The sequence below is a fragment of the Serinus canaria genome, chromosome 4A, assembly GCF_022539315.1.
Source record: "Serinus canaria isolate serCan28SL12 chromosome 4A, serCan2020, whole genome shotgun sequence".
In the NCBI taxonomy this organism is placed as follows: Eukaryota; Metazoa; Chordata; class Aves; order Passeriformes; family Fringillidae; genus Serinus; species Serinus canaria.
In genome coordinates, this window is record NC_066318.1 from 18,489,987 (window position 1) to 18,509,446 (window position 19,460).

A 19,460-nucleotide genomic window follows, 5' to 3' on the forward strand; every position below is an offset into this window, starting at 1 on the left:
ATTATGCCCTTTTCTGACTTAGAGATGGGGCAGCTGAGAGGCGTTTGAAAAACTTTTATTCCATTTTCAGTCTCATGTGAAGGGTGAGACAATACAGATGTTAAAATTCACGCTATTACAATCAGAAGCTTTCTATCAAACTTTTGAAATTCTCTACAAATTCATTGCCCGCACATCACCTTCAGCCTCTAGGTGGCATTTCTCAGCTCCAATCCACCCCAAAATGCCGTGGCTGTGCTTGGACACAGGGCAGGGCAGGGTCACTCCTCTCCCTGTCGTGGCAGGGGGAGCTGAAGGGGCTCCCGGAGCTGAAGGCCCTGGAAGCTGAGCTCAGCTGGAACAGAGCAGGGCAGGGGGGTCCCTCTCCCGGGAAGGGACCCAGAGCTTTGCTGGGCTGAGGAGCAGTGACAGGTGGCACCCAGGGCAGGGCTGTGCCCACCTGGGCTGGGGAGCAGTGCTCAGGGGGCACCCAGGGCAGGGCTGTGCCCACCTGGGCTGGGGAGCAGTGCACGGGGGGCACCCAGGGCAGGGCTCTGCACACCTGGGCTGGCAGCTCTCCCGGTGCAGTCAGGGAGCTGCCAGGTTCCTCTGGCTCTGAGCACTGTTGTTTCCCAAGCCCAGGTGAACAGGGAGTGCTGCAGCCTGGCTGTGCCTCCATCCCTGGCCACAACACAGCAGAGCCTTGCTCCATCCACATCCTCTTCCAGCCCTGCTCTAGCCTCCTCCTCTCGTTTTCCAACTCTAACAGGCATAAATCCTGTCCTGGATTTTTTGGGGCAGTGATGAGATCCTTCTATTGTGCCCTGCCTGGATATGTTTTTGTGCCACCTCTTCAGCACTGGGAGGGTGTGGAGCTGCTGGAGCAAGTCCAGAGGAAGCACCAGCATGCTCAAGGGGATGGAGCAGCTCTGCTGGGAGGAAAGGCTGAGGGAATTGGGATGGTGCAGCTTGGAGAGGAAAAGCTTTGGGGTGACCTCAGTGTGGCCTTGCAGGGCCTGAAGGAGCCAACTGGAAACATGGAGAGAGACAATTTACAAGGGAGGGAGGGACAGGACACAGGGAAGGATAGGATATTGGGAATTAGGAATTGTTCCCTGGCAGGGTGGACAGGCCCTGGCACAGGGTGCCCAGAGCAGCTGGGGCTGCCCCTGGATCCCTGGCAGTGCCCAAGGCCAGGCTGGACACTGGGGCTTGGAGCAGCCTGGGATGGTGGAAGGTGTCCCTGCCATGGCAGGGGTGGCACTGGATGGGCTTTGAGGTCCCTTCCCACCCAAACCATTCAGGGATTGTTATGGCTTCCAGTCTGTATTCTGTGTGTCAGCAAGCAGAGGCTGTGAAGCAAAATTGCCATTATCAGACTTTCCTCCCAAACATCCAGGATCAAATGCAGGTGCCGTCTGTCCCTGTCAGGAACACTCAACAGGAGCTCCCCATGACTTCAAACAGTTCCCTGGAGCACTCTCATCAAACTCCTTATCTCCCACTCTCTGCTTTCCTGGCTTTTCCTTGCTGCTGCTCTTCATTTTGCTGACCTGAGATTGGTTTTGGCAGTGGGAGAGATAAGGAGAGATCTTCTGTTGCTTATCCTGGAGAAGAGAGAGGGAGGGAAGGGAGAGGAGATTACAAGTGCTTTTCTAGGTGGAGTTAAGGTAACCAAAACCTCCATTCCCCTCTTACAGGGATTGCAAAGGGAACTTGCTCAGGAGGATTGTCCAAGGAATTCCTTTCAGTGCTGCCCTTGGAAGGTGGGGGAAGCCCTGGTCCAGACACATCTCCAGAGAGGAAAAAGGGTGGCTTGGGTGTAATTACCAGAAATAGGTAACAGAAAAATGGATGAAAGCAGGTCAGAAATGACCCTTCATGTTCAGGGAGCAAAAAGGCTCAGGGGGCACCCCAGGGGTGTGCAGGAGGTGTCCAAGGCTGGGCTAGACAGGGCTGGGAGCAATCTGGGACAGTGGAAGGTGTCCATGCCCATGTGGTGGAACAAGAAGGGCTTTGAGGTCCCTTCCAAGCCAAAGCATTCCGTGATTCAAGGAGGTTTGGGAGCAGTGTGCCACGTGCACCCTGCAAGCGCTGCGGGATTTCCAGACACAGGGATCCAGGCCACGCTGCAGGGCTCCAGCTCAGCACTTTGGGAAGCTGTGCAAGGGGTGTTTGCTATCCCAGTACATCCAGGTACCCCAACGTGCTGATGGCAGGGAGCACCAGGACATTCCCACAGCTCCAGCGGAGGCAGGCTGGACTGGCTCTGCTTCCCGGGAGAATTCTCTCCGAGTTTCGCTACTGCTTGTGCAAGCTCCGGGCCGGTGCCAAGCCCACGGGGGGAGAGTGGTGCAACCCTGCCCTGTTAGGGCAGGGGGAAGAGCAGCTTGTTTGCCTCAGAGCCTGCAGGGACCTCACCAAGCTGCTGAGGATAAATCGGCATCTCCCTGCTTGCGCCAGAGCGGCTTCAGGGTGTTGTGGTGGCACCGCAGTGTCCCCGCCACAGCTCTGCCTCTGCCGTGCCCTGACTCTGCTGACAGCACCACTTTGTGCTGTGCTGCCACTCCTGACCTCCAGGAGTGTGCAGGTGTGTCCCTGGCCAGGGGCAGATTGCTGTATTCCTGCAGGGAATCCTTGGGATAGACAATGCCCTGCTGCCACCTGCTATTAGGAAGGCGAGGCCTGGCGTTCTGGCAGAGCTCTGCAGTGACACCTCATGAAAAACCAGTTTGATTCCCTTGTAACAAATGGGTGTAGTGGTTTTACACCCTGCGACTCATCACGGCCGGGCTTGGGGCTGGTGGCACCTCTGCAAACCCTGGCACTGCAGGGCTCCTGCCCTGCCCTCCCCCCTCAGCACCAGGGAGGGGCTGCACAAAGCGGCATTGGCAAAGCAGGAAAGGTTCCAGAGCAGCTCCAGGCTCTGGAGTGGGCTTGGTGGATTCCTCACCACCAGAAAATACTGGGAAATGTTACAGGATGTTACAGTGGCTGTTCAAACACAGGCTGGGCTGCGAGGCTGTCTCTGGGTCGGAATCACCTTTGCCATAGGAATGATTTGGTAAAACCCCCTTGCCATGAAATTGGCTGTCTGGATTTCCAGGGTGGAGCAGGTTCCCTGCAGGAATGAGCTGTGGGGTTACAGCTGTTGGCACCCAGCTGCTCTGGAAGTGGCAGAACAAGGATCAATCAGTGCCAGCTCTGGGGCATCTTCATGAGAAAGGGTCTCTGTGCTTTCCTCGGAGAGCAAATCCTCTGAAAATCCATTCCTAGTGAAGTCAGATATTCCAGGCCGAAATTTACTTGGTAACATAATGTTTTTAACTGGAGCTGGGGAAAAGACTCTGTTTTCTTGCTCTCCCATGCTGCAGGAGTGTGTGTGCCTCTGGAGAAGTTGGGGGGCTGGGATGGGATTCAGCTTTACCTGAGCCTTGGCTTGTGGCTGAGGAGGGGGCCAGGCCTGCAGGTGGGGGTTCAAGCCAGATCCTCTTGGTTTTAACCACATTCAGTGGGAAAGTGGAAGAATTCCCCTCTTGGATTCCGCTCGGGTCGGGTGAGTATAAAGGACTTTTTGTGTGTTGACTTCAGCACACTCAGGTTTCCTCCAGAGGTGTGCAGGGCACCTGTGCTGCTCCAGGTGGGGCTGCTCCTGTCAGGGAGACCAAGACTGGTGTCTTTTCCTGGAGCATCCTGAATTTGGCAGTGTGGAAGTCCCACTGTGAGCAGCTCCCCAGCAGAAATCTGGAGTCTATCCCTGAGCCTCTGGCAGAAGCTGTCGGCTCCTTCAGGCCTGCAAGGCCACACTGAGCTCACCCCAAAGCTTCCCCTCTCCAGGCTAACAGTCCCAGCTGTGCCAGCCTTTCCTCCCAGCAGAGCTGTTCCATCTCTGCTCATCCTGGTGCCTCCTCTGGGCTCTCTGAGCAGCTCCAGGTCCCTCCTGCGCTGGTCCCAGGGCTGGGGCAGCTCTGCAGGTGGGGTCTCACCTCAAACCCTTTCCTGCTGCCAACACTGTGGGGATGCATTGAGCCAGCAGTGACTCCTGGGGTGCTGCTTTGGGAGCTCATCATCCTCATGCTCTCATTGTTTGATGTTGGGGTGCTTGTAACAAATACCTTTTATTTTTGCCTGGTTTTTTGAACATTCAGCATGGAACAGTGTGTTCCCACCGGGAAAAACCAGAGCCTGGGTGTCCCTGTTGTGCCTGGGGACCTGGGGTACCTGCAGGGCTGGCCAGGCCGGGCTGTTACTCACTGCTGTTTCAGGGAAGAGCCAGGACAAACCTTGAGCAAACGCTGGCATGACTCAGGGCTTACCGAAAATAAAGCTGCTCTGTCAGCTGGAGCCCTGGAGGAGAGGATGCTGTCCCAGGAAGGGTCCGGGCTCCGTTTTCCAGCCCGCCCTGAACCGCTCCGGTTTCTCTGAGCTGGACCCCGAGCCCGCCCCGCCGGGAGCTCAGGGCGCGGCCCTGGGAACAGCCCGGCTTATCTCAGCCGGGATCAGCGCAGCCATCGAGCCCGGCTCAGCTGAGCCCGGCTGCTGCTGAGCCCGAGCAGATCGGAGGGGAAGATCTGGGGCTGCAGTAACGCCTTGATGCCTGAAAATCCCTGATGTCATCCTCGCTGTGCTGCTAGGAGCCAGGGCTGGGTCATCGGCCCTGTTCCAGGACATCCCGATGGGATGGGATGGGATGGGATGGGATGGGATGGGATGGGATGGGATGGGATGGGATGGGATGGGATGGGATGGGATGGGATGGGATGGGATGGGATGGGATGGGATGGGATGGGATGGGATGGGATGGGATGGGATGGGATGGGATGGGGTGTTTGCCCATTATCATGCAGGAGGAGCTTTCCTTTTCAGCTGCTACAGGCTCAGCATCACCTGTGCTTGAATTTTGGACAGTGGATCCTGGTGGGGGCTTGGTTGGGGCTTCATCGCCTCCAGGGCTGAAGCCCCTCTGGAGCCAGGCTGGGAGAGCTGGGGGTGCTCACTTGGAGAGGAGAAGGCTCCAGGGAGAGCTCAGAGCCCTGCCAGGGCCTGAAGGGGCTCCAGGAGAGCTGCAGAGGGACTGGGGACAAGGGATGGAGGGACAGGACATCGGGAATGGCTCCCACGGCCAGAGGGCAGGGATGCATGGGATGTTGGGCAGGAATTGTTCCCCATGAGGATGGGCAGGCCCTGGCACAGGGTGCCCAGAGCAGCTGTGGCTGTCCCTGGATCCCTGGCAGTGCCCAAGGCCAAGCTGGACAGTGGGGCTGGGAGCAGCCTGGGACAGTGGAAGGTGTCCCTGCCATGGCAGGGGTGGCACTAGATGAGCTCTAAGGTCCCTTCCCACCCAAACCATCATGGGATTCTTTGGTTCTTGCCACGCTGTGGCAGTGCCAGGCTGAAGCTCTGACTCCTCAGGACAGCTCCAAACACCCAGCCCCAGCTGCCAGGCTCTAGGGATGGGCAGAAAGTGAGTCCCAGGGTCCGGCTGTGCCGGGCTGTCCCCGGCCCTCGGAACAATTAGAAAGGGAAATCCAAAGAGGAAGAGCGGAATGCCCGGCCATTTCCTGTGGGATTATCACACCTGTGGGCCTCGGTAATGAGTTCTAAGTAGACAATCAGTGTCGAGGGCTAATTACAGCCCCGCTCCATGATGCCCCCGGGTACCACTGCCCCGAAAGATCCGAGCCTGCGCTACCCGAGCAGCATCGGGGCTCCCGCTCCCCCTGCCGAGCCCCGAGCAGAAATTCCGAGGGGTGAGAGCTGGGGGGGCTGCTCCGGGCTGTGCCAGGGCCCACAGGGCTGGGGACCGTGGCATTCGCTGGGGAATGCCAGGAATGCAGAGCAGAGCCTACAGGGAGGGGAGCCCGTGCCGCCGAACGGAGAAACCTGTTTGATTCCCCTGCAGGGCGAAACACACCCAAGTCTCCTCCTCAAAACAAGGCTTGGCTTCCCGGGGCCGGCCCTCTCGGCAGGTGGGGGCTCAGGTGTGCCACAGCCGTGCCAGGCCCGCTCGGAGCCGCCGCTGCCGAGAGAGCTCCCGCCGGGAACCGCAGGTACGAACGGGAGCGGGACCCGGGCTGCTTCAGCTGGGGGAGAACAGAGGGCTGGGCTGCCCTGCCCTGCCAGGGACACCCCGGGACACCTAAATCCTCCTGCCCCGTGGAACTGCGGCTGTTCGGGGCTGTCTCGGGTCAAAGCGTGGTTCTGCAGGGATGGATGGGGCTCCTGCAGGAACGAGGCGGGGCTGAGGTTTGGCTCTGGGGCTTTGTTGCACCTGTCTGATCTCAAATTCCCTCCGTGCCCACGGCTTCACATCCTCCTAAACCCCTTTTCCCCTCTGGATTTCCGTGGGGCGCAGCAGTGCCCTCCCTGGGACAGGTCTGGGTGCGGCAGGGTCCGGAAAACTCCGGGGAAATTCAATCCTGTGAGCCCGACAGCCTCCGCAGAGATTTGGGGGAGCTCCAGCTTTTCCTGCCTCCCCAGCCCCTCCCTGCCAGGGCTCCTGTGGGACCCAGGGGCTGCAGGCAGAGATTTCTCCCTCTCTGCTGCTCTGCCTTGTTTTGTTTCTGCCTGAATCAGTGTGAAATCAGCACTCTGGGAAGGAGTGGCAGAGCTGGCACGGAGGTGAGAGCATCTCCCTCTGTCCTTGCTTCATCCAGGGAATGTCATCCCCATTTCCCTGTCCCAGCTCTGCTCAGGACAGACCCCAGACAGGAGGATGAGCTGCGCTCACCTGGGCAGGGATGTCCTTCCTCCTCAGCTGGACCAGGAGGTTTTCTTTAGGATATTTTATTTATTTTACTATAAATTCAGTTTATTTTATTCATCCAGCCAATGACTCAGTACATTTCTTCCCAAAAACATTTACCAGGACTTAAGTGGAAGTCCCAATTTCCTCAAGTGGCAGATTTTAGCTTTCTTTAAAAAAAAAAAAAAAAAAAAGTTGTGTTAACTTGGCAAAACTTTGTGGTGTCTCTGTGACGTCATATGGCTTCAAGGAGCTTTTGTCCTGCTCTGTCTGTGGATCAGTGACACAAACACAAAGCTCCACCTTTGACACAAAAACTATTTTTCCTTCCTTTTTCCTTTCATATTTGGACATCAAGGCTCAAGGTCAGCGATGTGTGGGTGTGGTGAACGTCCTGCACATCCTTCCTTTGAAACTCAGAAATTAGCTGAGCAATTAGGAATTCATTCCATGCAATCAGAGCAATGAAACTGCACAGCCAGGATGGTGAAAATGCCCCGAGAATTTCTGGCAGTAGCAGGGGGGAGTTGTGCTGGGGGTGATCCTGCTGGGAGCCCCGGGAGGATCCCTGGGGACAGGCACGGCTCAGGAATTTCGTGCCACACTTCCCTGACTTCAGCAGCTCCGGGCTGTGCCAGCTTCAACAGGATCTGATGTTTTTGTGGGATGTGTGGTTGTGAGTGAATGAAAGGAAGCTCTTGGCTGGAACGGGTCTGTGTTGCTCCTGTTTGTGAGGTCGGGGCAGGATTCCCCCCTCCAGCTGCAGGCTTCAATCCCTTTTCCCCAAGCTCAGGGGAAGAGAGATCTTCACTGTCCTCAGGTGATGGAGGGAAGATCCCAAGGGAATGTGGTGCTGGCATAAGGCTCCTCAGAGCTCCCACACAGCCCCCAGTTCTGCTGCAGCCACAAGGGGGGTGAGGACAAAGCTTCAGGATGGACACCACAGGAATTTCCCCATGGAAAGGGTGCTCAGGGCTTGGCAGGGGCTGCTCAGGGAGGTCTGCAGTGCCCATCCCTGGAGGTGGCACTCAGAGCTCTGGGCTGGGGACAAGGTGGGGATCAGACACAGGTTGAATTTGGTGATCCCAGAGCTCTTTTCCAGCCTCAGGAACTCTGGGATTGGGAGTGCTTCTGGCTCATGGACCAGGCAGGCATGAGCTGTTGTGTTGCACAATCCCAGAAGGGTGGATTTAATGTTTGATTGAAGGTTGCCTGGACTGTTTCAATTATTGAATTCCTGATTGTTTATAGCTTGACTTTAGCAATCTCCTGGTGCTTCTTAAATATCCCCAATGTTTATGGAACAGCATCAGCGTAAAACAGTCACTGCCTGGAAAAATGGAAAGGCAGGAATAAAAACCTGGTCCTTCAGAGCAGCTGAGCATTGTCTAAAACCTGGAATCCCAGACTGGTCTGGGTTGGGAGGGGACCTTAGAACCCATCCAGTGCCACCCTGCCATGGCAGGGATGTCTCCCACTGTCCCAGGCTGCTCCCAGCCCCAGCCTGGCCTTGGGCACTGCCAGGGATCCAGGGGCAGCCCCAGCTGCTCTGGGCACCCTGTGGCAGGGCTTCAGGCTGGGTCTGGACCTTCAGAGGCTCCCTCAGAACCCCCCCTCCAAACAGAGCCCCTGTGTGCAGCAGCTGCTCTGGGATCCTCAGGTACAGGCTGTGAGTTCCCTCGTGCCCCCAAGAGCAGACAGCAGGACAGGAGTGTCCATCCCTCCCAGGAATGGGGTGTGCTTCAAGTCAGAGCTCAGAGGGGACCTAAATCCAGGTTCAAGGTTACTGGCTTAAAAATGGCACAGCCACTGGCCCAGGTGCTGCTCCAATAGGAGCTGGGGTGGGTTTGGCAGGGGTCGGGGTGGGTCTGGCAGGGGTTAAGGTGGGCAGGGTTCCTTCCAGCTCCTGCTGTCCCTTCTCAGCAGATCAGGTGTCGGGTGACATCAGGGCAGAGCAGGGACAGGGTTTGCATTGTGGGCTCGGCTGGTGCACAGAAATTCGAGTCTGTGCCCTCTCGGGAGGCAGTGCTGGGGGCTGGACCTGCCTGCTGGGCCAGGTGACCTGTGCCAAAGGAAAAGGAAAATCCTGCTCCCCCTGCTCTCCTGCCCATGGGTGTCCAAAAGCTGGGCTCCAGCTGCTGAGTGCCACACCAGAGTGGTGCTGGGACTCTGGGTGCTGAGAATTGCAGACTTTCTGTGCTGCCAGGCACTGACCCTCAAGAGAACACTGCACTGACCTGAGGCCATGGAGAAGGCTTCCAAAATGGAATGATAAAATTGAGATTATAAATTTGAATCAAAGCGTGTAATATCACGTAGTAGAAAACTTAATGCTTTAGAATATAATAATAATATATATATATAACAAAATAGAAGTTTTAAAGCAGTAGCTAGTTCTTCTTCACCTTCTTCTTCATGAGTTTTAGTAGTATTGTGTAATTTGATAAAAAGTCCACATTACAAAGCACAAGTAGTTAGTTATTAAGTTAAAAATAAAATAACTTGTGTCATTTCTTTATTAGATAATTTATCCTTAAAAAGCCTTATAAAAAGAAAAATACAACTCCATGTTTTTAGTTTGTTAGTAAAGAACTATAAAACTTATATAGTGTATATATATGTGTGTAAATGTAGTATACATGAAAAGTAATACAAATAGTATATATAAAAGTAATATAAATAAAGTAATATAAAAATAATAATGAAGTAATATAATAATAAATATAATAAAAATAAATTAAAATATAATAAAGTAATATAAGTAAAAGCTAATAAACATCTAAGTCCAAACAAAAAATACCATCTCACACATTTAATCCCAACCTTAAAAAAAAAAAAAAGGCAGCACAAGTTCCCCCCTTGCACATGGGGACCTGGCCTGGAGATAATCCTGGGGGCCAAACTCTCAGCAGGCTTGAGGAGGCTCAAAGGAAGAAGGTTCAAACCTCTTGCAGGCTTTAAATACATTTTAATTTGAGGCTTGTGAAGGTCAGAGCAGGCATCAATTATCCTCAGAGCAGGAGGTTTTTCCGCGTGACTGCCCTGGGTGCTGTTTGCAGCCTCTGGGTGAGCGCCCAGGCCTGGGGAAATGAGGCTGTGCTGGCACCGGGGCAGGGGGGGCACGGGAGAGATTCCTGGGGAGCTCCAGCCCCAGCTCAGCTGGTGGGAGCAGAGCCTGGAGCTGCTGCTGGGTCACCGTGGAGCCCGATCCCCATGGGCAGGACAGGATCACTTTAGAGCTGGGACCATCAGTGATGCCCCGTGGGTTTGGGCTGAGGGAAATAACCCTGGTGAGGGCACAGGCTGGCATCTGTGGGTGCTCTTTGTGTGAGGAACCCAGAGTTTCACTCCTTGTCCAGGAGTCCCAGAGCCATTGAGGCTGGAAGGGACCTTCAAGGTCCTCCAGTGCCACCAAGGCCTTGCAGGGACAGGGAGGGCAGCAGAGGGACCTGGGAGTTCCTGTCCCAAAAGGAGCTGAGACAGGGATCAGCATGGGAGAGTGAGGGTGGGGCTTGGGGCATCCCATCCCAGGGCCAGGAGCAAAACACGGGGAGCAGGAGTGCGGGGAGCTGGGCCTGGGGCTGCCCTGGCTGCAGGGACACTTCAGGGGTCTCAGGGCACCCGGGTGCTCCCAGGAGAGCTGCATTTATGGGATCAAAGCAGCTCCATTCACTCTTCCCAGGGCATTCCTTCAGTGCTCAGAGCTGGGTCCAGCTGGGATCCAGCTCATCCCCAAAGCACACAAGGTGCTGTTGGGCACAAAGGGGCCATTACCCCAGGTGCCCTAAAAACTGCAGGCTGAACTCTTGTTTTCAACATTTCAAAGTCCCAGCTGAGCCATCCCAAAGGAGGGTAGCTAGTAGGGAAGAGGAGCTGCCATCAGCTTTGAAAGAACAGCAAGTGTTTCATCTCCTGCGGGGTAATTAGAGCTGTTCAAGTGCTTCCAGTGGAAAGCAGATCCTTTCCAATTAAGGACTGCCCTGCTGATTTCAGGCACTTGAAGAATTTATTAGGGAAGAGTTGGTGTGGCTGTGCCTGCACTCCTGAGGGACAGGATGGGACAGGATGGCTGGACAGGGACAGGTCACCCCCCCAGGGCCAGGGCAGCTCCTCAGCCTTGGGCCCAGCTGGAGGTGCTCCCTGGTTAATCCACAGGCTGTGATCCATAGGGAACACTCCCTGCTGGGGATGAGAGAGGAGTTTGGGGTGCTGGAGCTGCTCCAGAACTCCAGGGCACTGAAAGAGCCGAGGCAGAGCAGGGACCCCAGGGACTGTGCAGAGGGAGAGCTGGGCTGGGCTCTGCCCCTGAGCCCTTGAACATTGACATCCAAACAAGGTTCCAGCTCCCTTTTCCTTATTAAATAGCCTGGAATTGCTTTCCTCATTAAACAGCTCGGAATGGCTTCCCTCATGGGATGAGGCACTTCAGAATGTCCTCAGTGGGACACTGTAGCCAGGCTTCGTCCCAAACCAGGGCATCTCTGGCTCCCAGCAAAGCTGCCTTGAGCCCCAGGGCTTCCCAGCAGTGGGAAGGACCTGTTAGTGTTGTCTTGGTGGTGTTCCATGCCTTTGGAAATGGGATTCTGTGTCACTTAGCACGGGTTTAAGCAGCAGCAGCTCTGTTTGCAGTGTGCAGTCTGAGGACACAGTTTGCTGGCATTTTGCTCCTGTGCAGAGAAGACATTTATCCATTGTGCTGGGTGGCTCATGTTGGATGCTTTGACAGTGGGAATGAACCATTTTTATGGATCTCCTGCTGCCTGGGACATCCTAGTGCCCCATCCCAGAGGTTGGTATCTAAAGCTGACCACCAGATGCATTTATCCAGCACACAAGATGAGGGATGAAATGTACCAGGGACATGAGCTGGACCATAAATCACAGGCTATTCCAAATACCAGAAGGAATACTGGAATATCAGCTGCCTGTTGCATATTTGGATGGCACAGGGGTGGGTGTAACGCTTGGGAATGTTTGCAGAGGGAGAGGAACCTTGGGAAATTGTTCATGATCCTGATGGGAAGCGCAGGGGATGAGCAGTGGGCAGATCCCTGGCTTAGACAAGCCAGGGGAGGAGGCTTTGCCAAGCCCAATGCCATGAGATCAGCACCCAGCATTCCTCCTGGGCATGTGGCTTCCCAGGAATACTGCAGGGACAGGCCCACCAGCAGAGAATAACAACCTCCTTTTAGATTCTCCCAAAAAGGGTTGGGCCTTCTTATTTCTGACTGGCAGAGTCATTCCAGAGTGCAGGAGAGAGTTTTGGCAAGAGAAGACTGGGGGTGGTAAAAGCTAGAAGGTGTCCCTGCCATGGAAGGGTTTGGAACTGGAGGAGATTTAAGGTCCCATCCAACCCAAACCATTCTGGGATTCAATGTGGGATTTTCTCCTCCAAAACCAAAAGCTTGTACTGCAGCTTCCATAGAAAAACTAGGAGTGCAAACAGAACAGAACCATTTCTGACAAACCCAGGCAGGTGCTGAATTAACCTGGGTCCTTCTCATCCCACCTGACACAAATCCCAAGGGTACTCCAGGATCCTTGGGGTTCTGTGGACTCCAGAAGGTCTGGCCCACCTGAGTGTCTCTGGGCACTTTTGCAAGGTCTCCTCCACCACTTTCTTCCCAGATCTGGAAAAACACCTCTGGCATGGCTGGATTTGATTTTGCCTGTCCTTGATGCTGCAGGTTCATGGGTGGGGAGGAATCCCAGCTCTGGTGCAAGGCAGAGCCTCCCCATCCTCTGGCTGTGCCACCACTGCTGTGGCTCTTGGCTGTGCTCTCCCCTCCCCTTGCCTGCCAGGTTTTTACACCACAGCTGATATTTTGCTTATCCCCTTTTCCATTTCTTCCAGGGCCTTGTTGGCTGTGAGCAGTGGCAGAAGGGGAAGGTGCCGCTGAGACCATGATGTCCCTGGGTGTCACTAAAGGTAATTCCTTCCTCTCCTGGTTTTCCTCTGTTTCCCCTGCCCAGCTGGAGCTGCTGGAACGTCCCTGCTGGGACAGGCCACCAGGGAGGTGTCTCAGTGAGGCGTGAAACTCTGAATGAACCTCTGTGATCCAGCGGGATGCTGATCCCGAGGTCTGCATGGCCACGTCTCCATCTTCCACCAGAGCTGGGAAAGTCTCACCCAGCACTGGAAGCTCTGACAGAGAGGAGAGGGCTCCGCGCTGGGCTGGATCCCATCTGCCTCGGGGTCCTGCCAGTGCTTCCCTCCTCCCTCTCCCTGTCCCCAGGAGGGCTGATCCCGCCCACGGACGAGGATCGCCGCAGGATCATCCGGCAGATGAAGGTTCGCACCACCCTGCGGGGGGACAAGAGCTGGATCCAGCACCACAACTCCGACTCGGACGAGGAGAAGAGCGGCCCCCTGTAAGAGCATTTCCTTCTCCCTCCCTTTCCCCTCAGAATTCCCCGGGTTGGATCACTCATCCAAGCCCCGGCCCTGCGATCCCACCCTGTGCCCAAGGGCATTGTCCAGATGCTCCCGGGGCTCTGGGCTCTCCAGGCACTGCGGTCTCCACTGCACAAGATGTGCTGTGACAGGTTTTGGGGTGCCCCTGGTGCCAGGCTCTAACACTGCCAGAGGAGTTGCTGCTCCTGATTATTTCTTATTAATGCAAGGTGGGCAGAAGCTCAGACAAGTGTCTTCTGCTGGAGCTGGAATTCAGCAGCACAGACAGACTGGGAGGCTCAAGAGAGCTCCAAAGTTTTGTGAAGCCAGATTGTGCTTTGGAGTGACAAACTCAGGGCAGGCCTGGAGGGAGTTTAGGATGGGGGAGGCGGGAGATCAGACAGTTCCCTGGATGTCACACAGTGCCCTGTGCCAGGGAACACCAGTCTGCTCCAGCTCCTCTTTCCTTGGGAACAGACCCAATTCCAAATCCCTCATCTCCTCTCTCCAAACCCATGCTCAGCAATCAGTTAACCACATGCTTGTGTTTGCTGCTCCCTCAGGTCTGGCCAGGCTGGTGGGGCACCCCCAGCCCCCAAACCCGCTGCTTCCCAGCAGGACAGGTAATTCCAGGGGCCCTTCCCTGCTCTGCTGTCTGCTGGGCTCAGTGCAAGCCCTCACCTCGCTGTGTGCCCCCCTCAGCTCCTGCTGCCAACACAGCTCTGGGCACAGCCCTGCTCACAGGGATGTCTCACCTTGGAGGGGGCAGGGAGTGGCTCCCGAGAGGTGCAGCAGGATGCAGAGATGACTTTAATTCAGAGGACTGGAGCCTTTGAGCCACAGATGGAGCAAGGCTGGGCTGGGACATCAGCTGCTCTGCTGGTGCAGCCCCTCAGTGCTCCAAGCAGGGACTCCTCAGGGCAGGGGGAGCCCCAGGTGGGGCTGAGTTTGGTTCAGAGCATGAGGGGTCTCCGGGAACTCAGGAGCTTGGAGGAATATCCTGAAATACCAAACTCTTGGGAAGGGCCTGGCCCTGTGTGAGAGCTCTGCCCTCTCCCCTGAGCACTTCCCTGCTTCCCTTTCCCTGTGGCTGCTCTCCCCACTCCTGGTGCTCTCCAGAGGAGCCACACTGTGCTGCCTCCTGGGAATGCAGCTCGGAGGAGTTGGAGTGCAGGTGTTGCTCTCCAGCTGTAAAATATTCAGGATCTGCATCACAGCTGATTTCCCCCTCCTGTACCACCTACCTGGGCTAGAGAACACTGCCAGCATGGCTAATATTAATTGCCTTACTCTAAAATTCACTTTCCCTATTAAAAATCCTCTGTAGAGCTTGTTCTGATGATTATTCATTTGAAAACATCCCCCCAGAGTCAATCCAGCTGTGGGATGCCTCCAGGCCTGCTGGGTTTTTGGTTTGACACCCCTGTGGACTTTCCCCTTCAGTCCTGGTGCTGCTCCTGTTATTTTCCCCATGTTTTTTACTCCCTGTTTTTTACTTCTCTGCACAGGTCCTCTGCCTCCAAGCCGCAGTCTGGATACCTCATCAGGTGGGTATGGAATGGGAAAGATCCGGGCTCCAGGGGGAGGAGAACTGGATCAGGAGCAGAAAATGTTCCCTCCTGGGTTCTGTCAGCTGGGAACATCCCAGTGCTCAGGGTCAAGACAGCCCTGTTGTCTCACTGCTGCTTTGAATTTGGCTCCAAACATTTTCCATTTTATGTAAGATGTCCCTTCCCTCCCCAGGGGGGTGTTCACCAGGACCATCGATAAAAGCTCCTCTGCGCCGGATCCTTCACCTTCCAGCCCAGCACAGAAAAAGTACGAGGATGTCCCCGTGTCCCCCTGTGCCCTGGGCAGGAGCAAATGCTGCCCTCCAACTGAGCAGCATTCCCTGCAACCAGAGCGGGGATATTTGGGGCTACACTGTCGTCCCCCTCCCTGTGAGCTCCCCTGGGGAAGGGGATGCGGAGGGATGGGAAGGTCACATTCCCAGGCATGGTTTGTGTCCCCCCAGCACTGCCCTGAAGGGACAGAGCCGCTCCCCCTCCGGATACAGGATGACCACAGAGGACTACAAGAAACTGTGAGTGGGCAAAGGGGGCAGCTCCTCCTGTCCCTGCTCAGTGTGAGCCCTGGGAACGCCCCTGGAGCTTCCAGAGCTTCCACTGAAAACTCCAGTGGCTCCCAGGGCCACCTCGCTTTCGGCCAGGAGGTGCTCCTTGAACTGACACCAGCCTTTGTATGGAAGGGATTTCATCACCAGGCAGGAATGGAGGGTGCAGCCTGGAACTGGGTTTGGAGCTTTCCTGAAGCTTGGAGAAAGGCAGGGCAGCACTCTGGGCATTTCCTGCCCAGCTTTTTGTGACCCAGAGCATGGCTCTAATCCGAAATTGGGTTGGGGCCTCTGGACTAAGGACAAAAGTCCTTCAGGGACCTGTGCACCCCTATGGAAAATACAGGCGTCTTCCAGGGTCTGACCCAGTTCCTTGGATTCGCTTCTGTTTGGCTCTTGCTGCCTCTGCCCCAGTCCCAGCAGCAATTCCCTGACCCTGGCTCTCCCTTCCCTCCCTCCCCAGAGCTCCGTACAACGTCCGGCAGAAGTCCGTGGATGGGGAGGAGGAGGATGTGCCTTTTTCTCCGGATGAGCATAAGAAGAGGTGAGACCTGGAGGTGCCCCCATGTTCCTGCAGGGACAGTGGCAAGTTCTGTTGCATTCTGGAGGGTTGGTGGACCCAGGCACGGCTCAGGGCTCAGGGTGCAATCCAAGGGTAATCCCAGCTCTCCCTGCTCACGGGCCACCGCACTCCCAACAAAACGTAATTAAAATCCTGACGTGATGCAGCCTGACAGCACGGCCCAGTTACTCAGCTGGGAAGGGCTGTGGGATCCCTGGGCTGCCTGGTGTCCGTGGAGAAGATGGAGATGCACAAAGCGGCAGGAGGGAGGACACCAGCTCCCCCCACTGCGGGTGCACCGGAGCCGGGATCACTCCAGGACTGGCACCCGAGGGCAGCTCCAGGTTGGGCTGTCCTTCTTCCGGGAATAGGATTGGAGAATCATCCCAGGATGGTTTGGGTGGAAGAGACCTCAAAGCCCATCCAGAGCCACACCTGCCATGGGCAGAGACACCGTCCACCATCCCAGGCTGCTCCAAGCCCCTGTGCCCAGCCTGGCCTTGGACACTGCCAGGAATGGGGCCCAGGACAGGAACTGGAACAGGTCTGGTCTCTCTGGCTTCAGCCCCATTGCTTTTGATGGAGTTTCTGAGGTCCCTTTTCCTCAGCCACAAGACCTGTACAAAGGAAAAATTGGTCATTGTCCCCTGGGGTCCAACCACTAAAGAGTTGGAGAGGGACTTTGGATAAGGGATGACGGGACAGGACGCGGGGAATTTCTGACTTCCCACTGCCAAGGGGCAGGGATAGATGGGATATTGGGATGGAATTGTTCCCTGAGAGGGTGGGCAGGCCCTGGCACAGGGTGCCTAGAGGGATGCCCCTGGATCCCTGGACGTGATCCCTTCTCCCTTAGAACACGTGGTAGTACCCAAGTCAGTGCAGAGACTCCACAGAGTGTCAGCCACAGAAGCCATGTCCCATTTTTCCATCCATGGAATCCAATACTGTAACAGTCCAGGTCTGCAATGGATGGTCCAGCCCTGGCACAGCTGCCCAGGGCAGTCATGCAGTCCCCATCCCTGGAAGTGTTCAAAAAGCCTGTGGTTGTGGCACTTGAGGATGTGGCTTATGGTGGTGGTGCTGGCTGATGGTTGGACTGGATGATTCTGAAAGCCTTTTCCTACCATAACCATTCCACCATTCCATGAAATCGGCTCCCCAGAACTCAGGAGCTCATTCAGGGTTAGCCCAGCCTGCAGTGGTTGTTCCCTGCCCATCCAAGGCTCCAGGCAGCCAGGAGCAGCAGGGTGAGCAGGCTGTGAACCCTTCCCTGCTCTCTCCTCCCCTCCAGGACCGAGGCTGCCAACAGTGTCCTGCGGAGCTCGGCCAGCCGCGAGCGCGCCTACGTCCTGTCTGCCGCCAAGAAGAGCAATGGGTGAGTGTCCAGGGGCTGGGAGTGGGACAGGAGCCAGGGAAGGGCTGCTGGAGCTGAAGGGAGCCTCTCCAGCACAGAAGCGAAGGACAGGCCACAAGGGTTCCAAGGGCTGGAGCTCCTTCCCTACAAGGGAAGAGCTGGGGGTGCTCACCTGGAGAGGAGAAGGCTCCAGGGAGAGCTCAGAGCTCTGCCAGGGCCTGAAGGGGCTCCAGGAGAGCTGGAGAGGGACTGGGGACAAGGGATGGAGGGACAGGACACAGGGAATTGCTCCCACTGCCAGAGGGCAGAGATGGATGGGATATTGGGAATTGGGAATTGTTCCCTGTGAGGGTGGGCAGGCCCTGGCACAGGGTGCCCAGAGCAGCTGTGGCTGCCCCTGGATCCCTGGCAGTGCCCAAGGCCAGGCTGGACACTGGGGCTGGGAGCAGCCTGGGACAGTGGGAGGTGTCCCTGCCATGGCAGGGGTGGGGCTGGAAAATCTTGAAGGTCCTTCCAACCCAAGCCTTTCCATGATTCCATGGTATCTGCAGGTTTCTGCAGAACTGGGAAATCCTCCCAAGTATTCCTTATTGAGAGGGATGAAATTTCCAGAAAAGAAAATCTATGGGAGTCCCAAATTCCCTGAGGCAATCAAGAGTCCCATTTTCAGCCTCAGTCCTTCAGCTGCTCTCTGCAGTTTTGTTGCATTATTTCATTGGTGTGACACCCCTGGTTGGGGCCAGCTCTGCCCAGAGGGGTGGCAGGACCTTGCACAGCTGGGGCAGGGTCTGGGGGGGCTCTGCCCCTCCCCAGGGAGTGTCTTTCCCTCCAATCCTTTAACTGCTCCGTAACCTTTCTTCCACAGCAGCCCAACACAGGAATTCCCACCCTTGTTTGCCAAGAGGTAGGTGCTGGACCTCGGGGGACACTGCTGGGGCTGGGTGCATGTACCAGGCTGGTAGCAGATCCCGGGAGTTTCACAGCAGAGGAAGAGCAATTTCTTGAAAAATTATGCTGGGGGTTGGATCTCACTGATTTTTTTGTAGAAACAGTGTTGGAAAACCCAGGAATGCAATCCTGATGGTGCTTGTGGTTATGGACAGCCTGAAACTGGGGAGACTCAGCCACAGCCTCCCTGCTTCCTGGGAAGCTGCTCCAGGAAGCCAGGAGAATGCTCCTCAGGCATCTCCCTCCTAGAGCTGTCTGTGGGACAAGGAAATGTGCCCAGGGTATCACTGCCACTGTTAGTAATGAAGGGATGGGACTATTTTTGAGCTAAGAATGACTTACTGCTCAGATAAACATCAGTCTCAGACACTGTGAGATTTTTAAAAAGTAGTCAGTCATAGCTCAAGAGTAGTTACAAGTTCTTTGTTACAAGACAACATAGAACTTTTTAATCTAATGAACAGATGTTACAAGGAGTAGTTTGCTTTTCTAACTTGTCATTTTTATTTAATTTTGCTGCACTGCAGATAATTTTGCCTAATGGGCTTCTGTCTCACATGCAGACAAATGCTTCTGTTATAACATCTAAATTCTTAGCTTACTCTATACAATTACACCCCTGCACTATAAACCCTTCACCATCTCACCCAATACAGTTTCTCACTTCCTTAAGGCATATTGTTTCTTACAACTATAGAAAGATAAGTTTATAGTTTTTCTGCTTGATGTCTGTGTATTGTATTTTTACATCAATCCAAGCTTCTCCCAAGGCTGCAGATCAAACCCTTCAGTGTCTCTGGAAATTTCTGTCTTTCCAATTCCCACACTCTGGAATCCAAGAACTCAGCTGATGCTGTGTTGAAAATCCCCCTGCCCTGGCTGCATTCTGCCCCTTGGGGTGCTCAGCAGGAGCAGCAGCAATAACCTGCTCAGGAAACAGGGAAATCATGGCTGGGGAAAAACAGGGATAAACTGCCTGGAAAACTAAAGAAAAGAGGAAATGATGTGCCATTTGTCTCTTTCTCCCTGTGGAAAGAATTGAGATAGAAGAGGAGGATGGGCAGCAGAGGAGGAGTCCAGCTGTGCCGGGTTCATCCAGAGTTGCTCCGGAGAGCAGCAGGTACTCATCCCTCAGGGTGGCGTGTCTGAATCCAGGCTTTGCCAGCTCTGGGAATAACTGCTTTTATCAGCTGTCCAAGTACAACCAGACATGGAGAGTTTGCAAAGGAGACTTCCCAGGAAACACTGGGGAGAGAAGCAGCTCCAGCTGGGATAAATGGGAAAAACCAGTTTCTAAACCCAGGTATTCCAGCAGAAAGGCAGATGTGAGTGACAGCAGTGCCACAGAGCACAGGGACACTG

The 19,460-nt window shown here is 55.1% G+C and overlaps 1 protein-coding gene across 10 annotated transcripts in view; it reads left to right on the forward strand.

Annotated features, from left to right (window-relative positions):
• The first annotated feature begins 5,876 nt into the window (after positions 1-5,876).
• ZNF185 (zinc finger protein 185 with LIM domain) overlaps positions 5,877-19,460 on the forward strand; it is a 29,308-nt gene continuing 15,724 nt past the window's right edge. For 9 of the 10 annotated variants that reach the window (XM_030229032.2, XM_030229034.2, XM_018914220.3 and 6 more), the window contains exons 1-11: positions 5,885-6,029; positions 12,579-12,653; positions 12,961-13,096; positions 13,682-13,741; positions 14,627-14,665; positions 14,862-14,936; positions 15,133-15,201; positions 15,695-15,775; positions 17,088-17,171; positions 18,016-18,054; positions 19,135-19,218. In XM_030229032.2, the coding sequence (XP_030084892.2) occupies positions 12,629-12,653; positions 12,961-13,096; positions 13,682-13,741; positions 14,627-14,665; positions 14,862-14,936; positions 15,133-15,201; positions 15,695-15,775; positions 17,088-17,171; positions 18,016-18,054; positions 19,135-19,218 (692 nt within the window). In that variant the 5' untranslated portion in view covers positions 5,885-6,029; positions 12,579-12,628. Of the gene's footprint in view, positions 6,030-12,578; positions 12,654-12,960; positions 13,097-13,681; positions 13,742-14,626; positions 14,666-14,861; positions 14,937-15,132; positions 15,202-15,694; positions 15,776-17,087; positions 17,172-18,015; positions 18,055-19,134; positions 19,219-19,460 lie in introns of all 10 variants that reach the window. The other variant, XM_050974572.1, reaches the window with a different exon arrangement.